The following is a 12759-nucleotide window of genomic DNA, read 5'->3' on the forward strand; positions in this document are numbered from 1 at the left end:
AAAAATTGATATAACTATGGAACTGAAATATCAATGCGAAGCGCCTAACTTCGTTATCAAATGTAATCATGTTATGGCTTTGTTTAGATAAAACTTATTTTTACCTTGATTTGCCTTGTAAATTCATTCTTTGTTTTCCTTTCATTTGGAGCAGTTACATCAGATTTTCTCCGGAGGAGGTACATCGCGTTCCGGCTTCGTCTAACGATTGACTCGATTCGTCTAACTATCATCGTAGTGTCAAGATATCTGTACTGTGGTGTAAGCTAAGTGAAAGAATGTTGAACATGCCCCCATGAGTAGAGTGTATTGAGCAAAATTTCTCCTAATGTGGGCTGGACTGCCTCCCCCCTCGATTCATATCAAATATAAATTAAAAATATAGGCTTAAAAAGTTCTTTTCATGTTTTTGTTCCAATGAAAGAGACATTTTACGACACCCACTTAAACGTAGACCTGTGCATCAGGCTTGAAGAGGGAGAGTGAACCCTCCCCCACTGAAAGCCCCCCTCTACATCACTGTGAATTGCTGCCACTACTTTGTGTGCATAGATGAGACATTAATCAAGCTAGGTCAGACCACAAAGGCTTAAATGCATATTTTGTCAATTTTGTTAAGTATGCTTTTTCGTAATATATCACACTTGTGCATGCTATTATTAGCCTCTGTAATTTTGGGAAGATTCTTTGAGTATTTTCTCTGTTTTCTGTAGACACACAAATAAGAAAAAAAGATCATGGTTGCAGAGATGTTTCTAACCTAGTAAAGCACGAACCACGGCCCATAGTAACGGAAACTTCAGAGACGCTTTCTAAAAAAACTCTTTCGCCCTAGGAAGAAAGAAAATATACATTAGGAATGGTAGCTGTTAATTTGGTTAATCTTAATATTAAAACAAAAACACAAGTTTTATAACTGAAAATAAGGAGCTACATTCAAACTTGTAAGAAACAGTAATTATTCCTTTTTCAGTTTTCACTGTTATTTTCCCTTGCTTTGGGTAAAGTGGCTCCACCTCGCCCCCTCCCTCCCCAGGATTTTGAGAAAATTACGCCACTGAATCAATCCTTATGTAAGTATTCTAAATACAAAATATGGCATACAATCATCCGATACACCTTTATTTGTCATAGATATAAAAATACCAACAGAAAAAGGTAATCGCAACAGACGCACTCCTCGGAATATTCAGCATATATAAAGTAAACTATAATATAGTTGCTGGACTTTCCTGGCAAGCCTTTAATACCTGAGAGGTACCCTAGTTAACAAAGCTAGATTTAAAACATTTAAAAAGATTGTATTTGTTACAGTTAGATCTAAAACAGTAAATGAAATTAGCAGAAACAGTAATGAAATAACTTGTTCCACAAGTACTAAATGCGTTCATGAAAAGATTTATTCAATACGACAATTTTTGGCAGATCTACCGATGTGGGGGGCATTATGTCCTCTAAACTCCAATTAGCATCACTCATTTAACAAATAGAAAAAGAATAATATGAAGTCTTTTTCACCTGAATGACCGTTCTAGGTGAAAACACGCATAAATCGACAGTGGGATAACTAAAAAGGTAAAGGATACGGCATTAGACTTTACAGTCCCTACCGGCGGTGCTGATCTCCGTTTCATGGCCCTTCAGTCAGGAAGTGCAATGGGGGGTTGGGGGCCAGCCATCCTGTGCTTTCGCACACCCTTCCTGTTTACCTTCCCCAGATTTCTCCAGGTACCCATTTAGAGCTGGGTCGACTCTGGCTAAGCTTACAGAGTCACGCCACTGACCCCCGTCCCAACTGAAGAATTGGGTACACTGGGATTCGAACCCTCGTCCTCTCAGACAAAGGATCCCGAATCCAGCGCACCAACCAACTAAATATAACTAAAGTCTTTTCGAAAATAGGTTATTGCACTTCTTACGTTTATTTCATTATTTGTCGGGTAATAACAAGTCGATTGCACCAAAATGATCACTCCTAGTCAAAATCTAAATAGATTAGCTGCATACCAACTAAAGATCGTATGTAGCTTTTTTTCAAAAGTTACTGCCCTTCTAAGATTTTTCCTCAACGCTTTATGCACTACTCAATGTTACTTGAGATGTTTACATCAAAGTAGACGAAGACAACCAACCACCATAAGGACACCGGTGTTTGAGTAGTTTTATTCTACAACATGAAAAATCATTGTATTATTACCATTTTTAATAACCAAGGCCTTAGAAAAAGTCATAAGATCATACATATGTGGAATACCTGTACCAAAGTTTATCAACCATTAGCGTCAACTCATTAAATTTAGGGGTGGGGGTGGTGGAAGGCAAAACATATTTTTTCAAAATTTAAGGGGGGAGGCAACTTCCGCTAAAAAAGGACACAGGTCAATAAAATTTCTCATAAACGGTAATTTCCGAAATTGGGGAGGGGGAATAAAATCAAGGGGGAGAGAAAATCCCCTTCGATTGAACGTCACTGGTATCAAACAGGCATGAATAGATACTGAAGCTTGTCTTTGATAACAAAAACAAGACAAGCAACGTTATCTACTACTCAGAAAAAAATTAGTTAAGGACAAAATTAAACAAACTACAACTGTTTGTTGTCTCCCTTTAACTACTTTTACTTGCACGTTTTAGTTGCACTAAAGCAAAAATAAATAATCCCCTTTGACTGAAAGGGCACATTTGTGTACAAACGTTATTTTTTATTTTATTTTTACAAATTTCTACCCTGAGCACATTCTCATTTTTTAAAGATGGCATTAGCGAGATCTGTCCAAAGAATTTCAAACGGTGACACATGTGCAAGCAAGTACTGTATTCAGTTCTTTATATCAGTGGATGTGTGTTCTCTGTCGTGTAAACATGTTTATTTTATTGGTTCTAGAAATGTCTACTTTTGATGCTATTTCATTAAATAAAAAAACCTGCAGCCAGAAGAAACAGAATGCTTGTTTACAATCACAGCAACAATGCTCTGTCAGGCTGGGTAGCAGCATGGGTATGTATTAATATAAAGAATGCAAGCTAATTTATTTTGCAGCTATTTTTATCAGTAACTCTATAGTTTTTGCAGTGACAACATTCCAAAGCTATTTTGAAAATACGGTAAAGGCATTTTTACAAAATATAAGTAGGGGGTAGTTGCCTCTTCCATTTTTAGTATAAAAAGTATTAAAAAATATTATTATTTTAATTTATTACTTATTTAAAGTGCTTCCAGTATAAATGAAATAGGATATTACAACTTGGACAATATGTTCCAGAGAAGAGATTTTAATTCATTTAATTTAAAATATATTTATCAATGCACACACGGTAGCTCAAAGCTCTATAATAGCATGATATTTTAAGAAAAAAATTTTAAAACCGTAACAAGTATAGGTACCAATTCCAAAAATCCCCTTTGTGTATCTCATTTGTAAAACTAAATTTAACTATGTTGAGTTTAGGGGCATTTTTATTTGCCCCGGAGCAAGGAACAAGGGGCCTGACGACTAAATAAGAATGCTATAAGGGTAAGCAATGACTTTCTAGTCAAGCTTTCTTTTTTAATATTATAAGAGTATTCCAAAAATCCCCTTTGTGTATCTCATTTGTAAAACTAAATTTAACTATGTTGAGTTTAGGGGCATTTTTATTTGCCCCGGAGCAAGGAACAAGGGGCCTGACGACTAAATAAGAATGCTATAAGGGTAAGCAATGACTTTCTAGTCAAGCTTTCTTTTTTAATATTATAAGAGTATTCCAAAAATCCCCTTTGTGTATCTCATTTGTAAAACTAAATTTAACTATGTTGAGTTTAGGGGCATTTTTATTTGCCCCGGAGCAAGGAACAAGGGGCCTGACGACTAAATAAGAATGCTATAAGGGTAAGCAATGACTTTCTAGTCAAGCTTTCTTTTTTAATATTATAAGAGTATTCCAAAAATCCCCTTTGTGTATCTCATTTGTAAAACTAAATTTAACTATGTTGAGTTTAGGGGCATTTTTATTTGCCCCGGAGCAAGGAACAAGAGGCCTGACGACTAAATAAGAATGCTATAAGGGTAAGCAATGACTTTCTAGTCAAGCTTTCTTTTTTAATATTATAAGAGTATAACAATCGCTATGATCACTATTATACAGTACGATTTAATCTATTTACGATTTTAATTTATTTTATGGTCATAGTTTTTACGATTTAAGAATTTATTTTACTGTATAGTTTATTTTTATTTTATAAAAACATGATAAGGGTAAATAGTCACCTTCCGTACAAGCTTTATTTAACACTTTGAAGCAAATCACACAGTCAATTGAATGAAACTATCAGCTCAAATTTTAAATTAAAAAAAAACTCTGAGTTTCATTTACTTAGTTGAGCTACGTTTTTAAAGATATGAAACAAAGTTTTTCAGGAATATGTTTATTTATCATATTCCTATGCATCTGCATGTAAAACTACACTTTCAAAAATGTAGATCAAATCACTCCTTCCCCTCCCCCGGAAGGGAGGGGGAGATTTGGTCCTGACTGAGAAAGAGTACGACCAAAAAATGACCATAACTATACACACATAATTGAAACTCCCTGAGATTATAAATTTTTCAAAGGGGAGGGAGGAGGCAAACATTGGAAAGAGCTAGTCAAGACTTGGCAAATAACAGGAATTTATGAACATGCAAATAAGGTAACCAACTGAGTTGATGCAACTCAAAGGTGGGTATTTAAAATAACGAAGGGGGGAGGTAGCAGGAAGCTTAAAAAATTATTTTTTGCTTCGAAAATTCTGGTAATTGATTCCATTTTTTTCCTTAAAAATATTTAAAGGGGCATTTTTGGGGCGGATTTTCCTTATCAGCACTCCCCTGTCTGTAGTTATAATGCAGTTGGTATAGAAATAAAGCTAAAAGTCTGGTGAAATCTTATTGGTTGTCTTCATTTTTCTTATAATAAAGTTGAATATTAGGAGGGCTGCCAAAACCTACATCAATAAACTAACTGATCAGTCTTTCAAACCAAAAAATCTTAAATTCAGTTAAAAAAAATAAAACATATGACAAAATAATAATAATAATCCTACAAGCCAGAACACTGGTTTGAAATGTTCAAAAATGAAACAGAAATCCATCTAAAACAAAAACAAAATTTTCACTAAAAGCTCTGAAAAAAGAGCGGGAAAGCGAATTTTCACAGCTTGTGGTTGTTGATACTGTCTATAGATGGTGCTGTTTTATCAGGAGCTGCATTGAAAAATGGATCTGATTTGTACTTCAACATCTCTGGTTGTTCAAGTTCTTCTCCAGCTACTTTTATGTCATTGTGGATTGCGGCTATTAGCTCTTCTAAAATTGGAAAAGATGACTTATAGACTATGTTGAGCAACTGACTTATTGACATTAAATGATACATTTAAAACGATGACATATTGAACAATGGTATTTTATACCATTGTAACTGCAACTAGTTGGAATCATTTGAAATTGGAACAACGAATTGACGACGTTGAACAATTGACATACAGACAATGAATGAGACTGATGACTCGTCTACAATGTTTTCATATTCAACAATGACATATTATGTCATTTGGCTGCACTCAGTTTACCAAAAATTTGAGAAATTGACATATTGACAACGTTGAATAATTGGCAATGAACGTCGTAAATATTACAAAGATAATTTATACTTCTGTAAAGGCTATCAATTCATCCAAAATTGGAACAAAATTCAGACATGTTTTGAAAAGGTACCCCAAGCCTGAGCACCAAATTATCCCTTAGCCTCTAAAATTCACGTTAACTCAAAGAAAAATAACATATTTTTCTTAATCATAACAGATTTTTGACTTCATCCATAAGTCTGGAACATACACTATTTTCAAAATCCAAGTGTGAAAAGATTCCGAGTATAATTTTCACCATGATGTAGGCACATATATTTTCGACCCTAGGATTTTTTTTTCAAGGCCCGGTGGGAGGCAGGGATATGCCCAGGGAGGGCCTCCTGGCCCGCCCTCTGAAAACCCTAAATATATTGTGGGTATATATTGTTCTGCTTATTTAAAATTGTTATTTTTCCTCCGATAAAATACTTATGTATGTATGTCGGAGAGGGGGGGGGGGCCAAAAAATTAATTCAAGGTCTTTTTTAAGAGTTCTTTTGGCAATCTCTCCATCCACGGTCTGTCTGAGAAGGTTTGTCACGTCTGAAAACTATATACGTACATAAAAAATTATTTATTCAAACTGCTATGAAGTTATGAGCTGAACAGGGAGTCTTGTGTCCGTAAATACAGGTGTTCTAGACCTGGTGTTACTGGTTCTTTAGTTTGGGCCAATGGTGTGACTCTGCAAGCTCAGTCAGAGTCGAATCAGCTCCAAATGGGTACCTAGAGAAACCTATGATGGAATACCAGACGCGTCAGATGATTTACCCTCAATCACCATAGCTCTCCAAGTCCAAGGCAGGGATCCAGGAGATCGACGACTCCTGTACCCAATACCGATTTTCTTTTAAGCTATAAAGCTACAGCCTAATGTTTGCTTTTCCAGGTCCGCGTTTACTAATATACTAATGTGAACTCACCATTATTTTCAGAAGGTTTATGCGGTCAACACAAAACAACAACTCGATAAAATTTACACTAAGTAAAGTAATCCAGAAATGAGAATATCCATACTTTACTGTCTTAGGTTAAAAATCGGCTATTCAGATCTTATGGACGGCAGAAATTATTGGATGGCTTTCTACCGAATAGTATGACTTTTATAAATAATCTGAAAGACTACACTGTCTTTCCATTTCAAACATAGATACAATTCGAAAATCTCGGGATGTTTTATTTAAACACCAAACCAAACAAGCTTACACAAAAAGCCGCTTGTTTCCGTAACTGCTTCCAGGACCTTTTCTCAATGATAGCCCACAATCAATAAATACATAAAAGTAAAGGAAAGAAGCAAAAAGCTTTTTACTATTTATATATATATATATATATATATATATATATATATATATATATATATATATATATATATCTTAACCATTGATATGTACACAGGGCATAAACATATATGCATTGAAATATATCGAAAGTTTTGCACGTCCGACACCTTCAACATCTGGACGACATTTACACGAAACTCAACACATGCTGTCTGTAGTTTATTATAATCTGGCACGTACGCAGTAGGGGGGCCTTCGGGCCCCCCGAAATTTTGTGAAATATTTAATTTCCCCATGGTTTCTTGGGATTTCTGGCAAAAGTAGAATATTTATTAAGAATCTAGATACATGTGTGAACCTTTTTTTGGGATTTTATAGCATGCAATTATCCGGGTCAAGTCACTGCCCAATTACTAACCCACTTTCTGTTAACTTTTTACCCTCTTTGAAGTAATTAGTGAATGTATTGTTATTTTTTTTCTCTTTACACTAAAGCTTAAATTTTGTCCCAATTTCTTAAGAATGACCCCTGAATCACAAAAGCCGTAGAATAAATAGTTGAAATTACTAAAAAATACTTTAGCGTAAAGAGCGGGGTATTAGGAGGAGGTGAGCCCATCATATGCGTAATAATTCCTGTTCGTTTAAGTTTTAATGCTTCTCCTTACTTTCAGTTGAAAAAACCTTTTCATATTTATTTTTTCATTGTTTTATTTTTAAATAATGCTAGAAAATCCTGCACTTCCTTCATGAAAATTTTCTTCCCCCTTGACAAATTCCTCCAAGGAAAGTTCCCCCAACATATCCCCCTCTTTTCAACCCCCCCAACCTAAAAATCCCCCTGAAAACGTCTGTACACTTCCCAATAAGTATTACTAATGTAAGCACTGGTCAAAGTTTGTAACTTGTAGCCCCTCCCACGGGGACTGTGGGGGATTAAGTCGTCCCAAAAGACATAGTTATAAGGTTTTTCGACTACGCTGAATAAAATCCCTATCTCAGAATTTTGATCCGGTGACTTTGGGAAAATAATTAGCGTGGGAGGGGGCCTAGGTGCCCTCCAATTTTTTGGTCACTTAAAAAGGGCACTAGAACTTTTCATTTCAGTTAGAATGATCCCTCTCGCAAGATTCTAAGACCACTGGGTCGATACGATCACCCCTGGGAAAAACAAAAAAAAAACAAAAAAAAACGAACAAACAAAAAACAAACAAACAAATAAACAGGCATCCGTGATCTGCCTTCTGGCAAAAAATACAAAATTCCACATTTTTGTAGATAGGAGCTTGAAACTTATACAATAGGGTTCTCTGATACGCTGAACCTTATGGTGTGATTTTCGTTAGGACTCTATAGCTTTTAGGGGTTGTTTCCCCCTATTTTATAAAATAAGGCAAATTTCCTCAGGATCGTAACTTTTGATAGGTAAGACTAAACTTGATGAAACTTATAAATTTAAGCATTAAAAGCGATTCTTTTGATGTAGCTATTGGTGTAAAAATTCCATTTTTTTTTAGTTTTGGTTACTATTGAGCCGGGTCGCTCCTTACTACAGTTCGTTACCACGAACTGTTTGATATTTGCAGCAAATAACTGAAAGCCAGCAGAGCCATCAGTACATAAGCCCGCCGGTGGTCGCTAACAATATCCCATGAATGATTCAAAGAGAGAGCTAACCATATCAGCACGTCCAATAGCCTTTTCAACACCTATTGAGGAGGGTTTCTCACCTTGCACCACTATTTGGCAAGGTAACAAGACGAACACGTAGGCAAAGAATCCATTCTGACTCACTGAAACAGAACGGAACTTGAAAAGAGCACGTGAAGAACTATTTTCCCCAGTACTGCAAGTCTATCCTGAACCAACTCTTAGAGGGTGCTACCCTAGCAAAGCTATCTGTTAATTCATTTTAAGCGTCAGTTGACATATGGAAAGCTTCATGTGCTTAGCACTGTGAGGTTTGAAAAAAAAAACAGAGATCTTACAGCCCATTGTTGCAGCCATTTACCTTCATTAGCCAAAGAGGCTCAATGTAGCTGAATAAAACTGTGAAGTCTAATTTAATTTGCTCGTTTTAAACTGATGGGACAAGAACCTAAAGCTAGCAACAGTGGATACTTTTTTGTTATAACAGACTTTAAATATGACTTTTTTTGTTAAATGAAACTGCTTTATCAATATTCTGCAGCTGCTCGTTTGTCCTTAATAACAATAAAAAAAATTTTTTTTTTACTTAGCTACTGCAAGAATAGTTTTATTTTTGTTTATTTCGTCTAAAATACGCCCCAATAATTTCCTACACATTCCATTCATAAAGTTTAAAAACAATTGAATAACATTTTGTACGATATTATGTATGCAGTACAGTCAAAATAAACTAGATGTCAGGAGTTTTTTCAAGTAAACATCAGGTAAAAATTTGAAAGCATTGCTTACCTAGTGAATTATAGGTTTGTTCTGGTCGGATATAGCCTGTTATAGCAACCTTCAGCCAGGAGCCGTAAAAGTCTTCATCAAATACATGCAAGATGTGAGTTTCCTGAAAGGATAAATCCAAAGTTAAGGATTGACAAATTCACAAACCATCTTGGGGAATGCAAGTGAGGGGGTAGTATGTGGGAACAAGGAAAGAAAGTTTAAATCTAGGGTAAATAATGGCTTTCGAGACAAACTCTCCTTAGGATTTAGATATTTATACTAGAACTATGTCAATAAAACTTCCACAAATTTCAGGATTTAATATTTAAGATGATTTATCTTACTATCATGCCGCTGACTGCATAGTCCAGATCCTCAGCAATTTCATTCATAACTACCATTTCACATCTAATTCAGTAGTGATTTTAGGCTTCATAATATGGGGGGGGGGTACCATAGGAGCGTGAAAATGTAAAATAAAAAGAATTTAATGAAATATGACTGAAACAACTGGGCCTAGAACTACCTTCTCAACTCCTCTCATAACGTTCTTATACAAAAGCCTTCTGCCCAACTTCAAGCTTGTTTCTGCTTTAAATAGCTGCTTCTGTAAATTTCCTTTTCAGGTGACAATCTAAAATATTGTCTGTGACTATTTTGTCAGATTGTTTCATCCATCCCCAAATCATCAGATTCTAAGCACTCCAATGTCAAATCCATCTGTTCCTCAAACATTCTACATGTATCATTTGGTGCAGACACTTACCGTTTCAAAAGTTCAGCGTTTTATTAATCCTTGATACAACTAGATGATGATCCTTATTTTAACAATAAACTCTTATAGACCTGAGTGCCCTGCATCGATCCAGCCAGTCTTCAAGTTTACGATAGCGTAATAAATAAGGTTAATGTTAATTATTACAGCATATGACCATTTAAAGTCTACCCCTGGCTCTTTATTGCTAAACTTCTTTTTCTTAGTTTGGTTCTTTTAGCATCTTAAGTCCCAGCTTCTTTTAAACCTGGTCTAGTACCCACGGTTCTGAAGCATTGAAAAGATAAGTATGAAACTTGTGACTGTTTCCGGCCTATTGCTTAAGGTTCTCAATTAAATTAGTTGCTGGAGCTCAGTGGAAAATCTGGATGTATTTCACTTGAGTTTGACCAGCTGGGTTTCCCTGGAGATACAAGTTTTGATCATGCGCATACAGGCTTTCCTCAGATTATAACTTCCTAGATAAAGGAAGAGATGTTGTATTATTTTTTATGAACATAAAAGGGTGTTCGATAATAACATGCTTATGCCTTGCTTAGTTTGTTAAAATACAGTTTACCATACAGCCAAATTAAAAATGTTTATTCTTGGCATCCTGACCTTAAAATTAGTATTGCTTCAGGATCTCGGATTTCTTCAGATGAAGTATCAGTTAAGAAAGAGGTTAGACAAGGAGGCATATTATCACCTCGAATTTTTAAGTTATGTCAAAAGATTGTTTTGCTACTTTAAAACCTCACTTCTCTATTTAGCAGTTAAAAATAGGTGTTATTATTATTATTGAAAACCCGTCTTCATACAAAAAGAAGATGAATAGAGCACAACAAAGAGAAAAAAACAAAACAAAAGTAAAATATCACTATACAACTATGACGACGCAACTAGAGTTGAAGAAGTCGGCTCCAAGCATGTCTTGAAATCTTTTGATTGCGTTTTTGATTTCAAAAGCTTAGCAACGGCTATAGTAGGATCTGCTCTTTTACAGACTATTGATGAGCTTTGAATTGCGTGTCGAAATCGGATATCTCAGTAGGTATTTTGCGAAACTCAGGAAAGTGGAGCAGATTTTCAATTTATCAGTATTATTAAGAATGTTCCAGAAGGGTACAATATAGAGGATGTGGGGGACAGGAACAGTATCGTATAGCGCTGCAAGATAACGGCGGAAATGAGGCTTAGCAGAGACAATGGAAGTATTTGAAGCTGATATAGTGCGTTTGATGCCTTCTGTTAGGAGATGACAAGTGTGAGATGGCATATATTGATGACTTTAATTTATTTAACCGGTCTAATGCGCTGTTAATTGATGACTTAACAGTGATTTCAATGAATGAATTAAAACCTGAAAATTAACGGTATAAAATGCCAATATTTTGCAATAAACGATACCCTTGGGGGATCGACTTAATGGGGGGGGGGTCTTGATTTCGGAAATGATTAAATTTTCAATTCTTCAGATTCGACGTTGTACCTTTGTGTTCCATATTCTTCTAGAAGAGTTTCACCACATTGAATAATAAGTCATTTAGAGGCTAATATACGAAAGACTTTTGGTTCTCTCATTCGTCTGTATGGCTGTATGGGAAGAGACATATTATGTAGACTTTACCAGTCGATGCTTCTCCCTTTGGTGAGCTTCCCAACAGCAATTTTAACAAGTTTTTAGCCCTCTTCTCTTTTTCAAATTAAAGTGGCATATTTTATATATCTTAAATTTTGACTTGGTTTCCCTCTAGACACCCGTAATACATCCTTGAAAAGTAGTATAATGGTTTCAGCATCCACCACAACGCAGCAAAGAACGAATTCTAGCCCATAGTAACCGAAAATCTAAAAACTAGCGTTGAAAAAACAACAACTGTCGAGTGAGGGAGAATTGCCATTTGAAGCGGATTCAAGAATGTAACTATTATTTTCACTTAATAAAGTTTACTACAAAAATAGATTTAAATACCAGCTTGAGGTAGTAAAGAATTAGTGTGATCTCCTAGCACGGCCATATCCAGGGGAGGGGGTTTCAGAGTTTGAAACTCCCCCTGCAATTTTCGTCTGACTCGTAAATATCTAATAACAATGCCTTAAACAAATTTTTGGTCCGTTTTTTGAGGTTTTTTTTTTAACCCCTCTCTGGGAAATAAAATCCTAGACACGCCCTTCTCTCCTAGCAAGAAAAAAAGGTGAAAATTATGCGACAGTTATTTATTCCCTCTATTTGAAATAAAAAGCTACAGAAACGTACAATGCATCATTTTTCTTATTTATATGTGACGTGATGTCTCGCATCTACAATTTTGAATCGGTTATTTTAAGTTGATATGATTAGAATTTATGTATTAATTTTTTCTCAATTTTTGTACTTATAAAGGAAATAAAAGTATAATAATAATCATAATGCATGCCGACCAAAGGCCAGAGCTTCCGCCTGAGTGAAGCGGGGGTCGAAAGCCCAAGTAAATTAAAATTAATGAAACAATTAAAAGATTTGCCTTACTCTCTCCGTCTATAGCAAGTACATAAATATGCAGTATGCACAATATATGTTAGGCGTGAAGCCCAGGTGATCGATAGAGGTGTAGCACAGACTATCATATAAACTGGTAATGTAATGTCTTAAAGAAAAACATATTTGCATAGCA

At 35.4% G+C, this 12759-nt stretch overlaps 1 protein-coding gene across 1 annotated transcript in view; it reads right to left on the bottom strand.

The window, feature by feature from the left end:
* Positions 1-1106: 1106 nt before the first annotated feature.
* The window catches only part of LOC136030995 (riboflavin kinase-like), a 34564-nt gene continuing 22911 nt past the window's right edge, over positions 1107-12759 (bottom strand). The window contains exons 3-4 of the mRNA XM_065710154.1: positions 9367-9469; positions 1107-5324 (exon numbers count right to left, since the gene is read on the bottom strand). Of these exons, the coding sequence (XP_065566226.1) occupies positions 5170-5324; positions 9367-9469 (258 nt within the window). The 3' untranslated portion in view covers positions 1107-5169. The remainder of the gene's footprint in view (positions 5325-9366; positions 9470-12759) is intronic.

This window comes from Artemia franciscana, chromosome 9 (assembly GCF_032884065.1).
Source record: "Artemia franciscana chromosome 9, ASM3288406v1, whole genome shotgun sequence".
Taxonomy (NCBI): Eukaryota; Metazoa; Arthropoda; class Branchiopoda; order Anostraca; family Artemiidae; genus Artemia; species Artemia franciscana.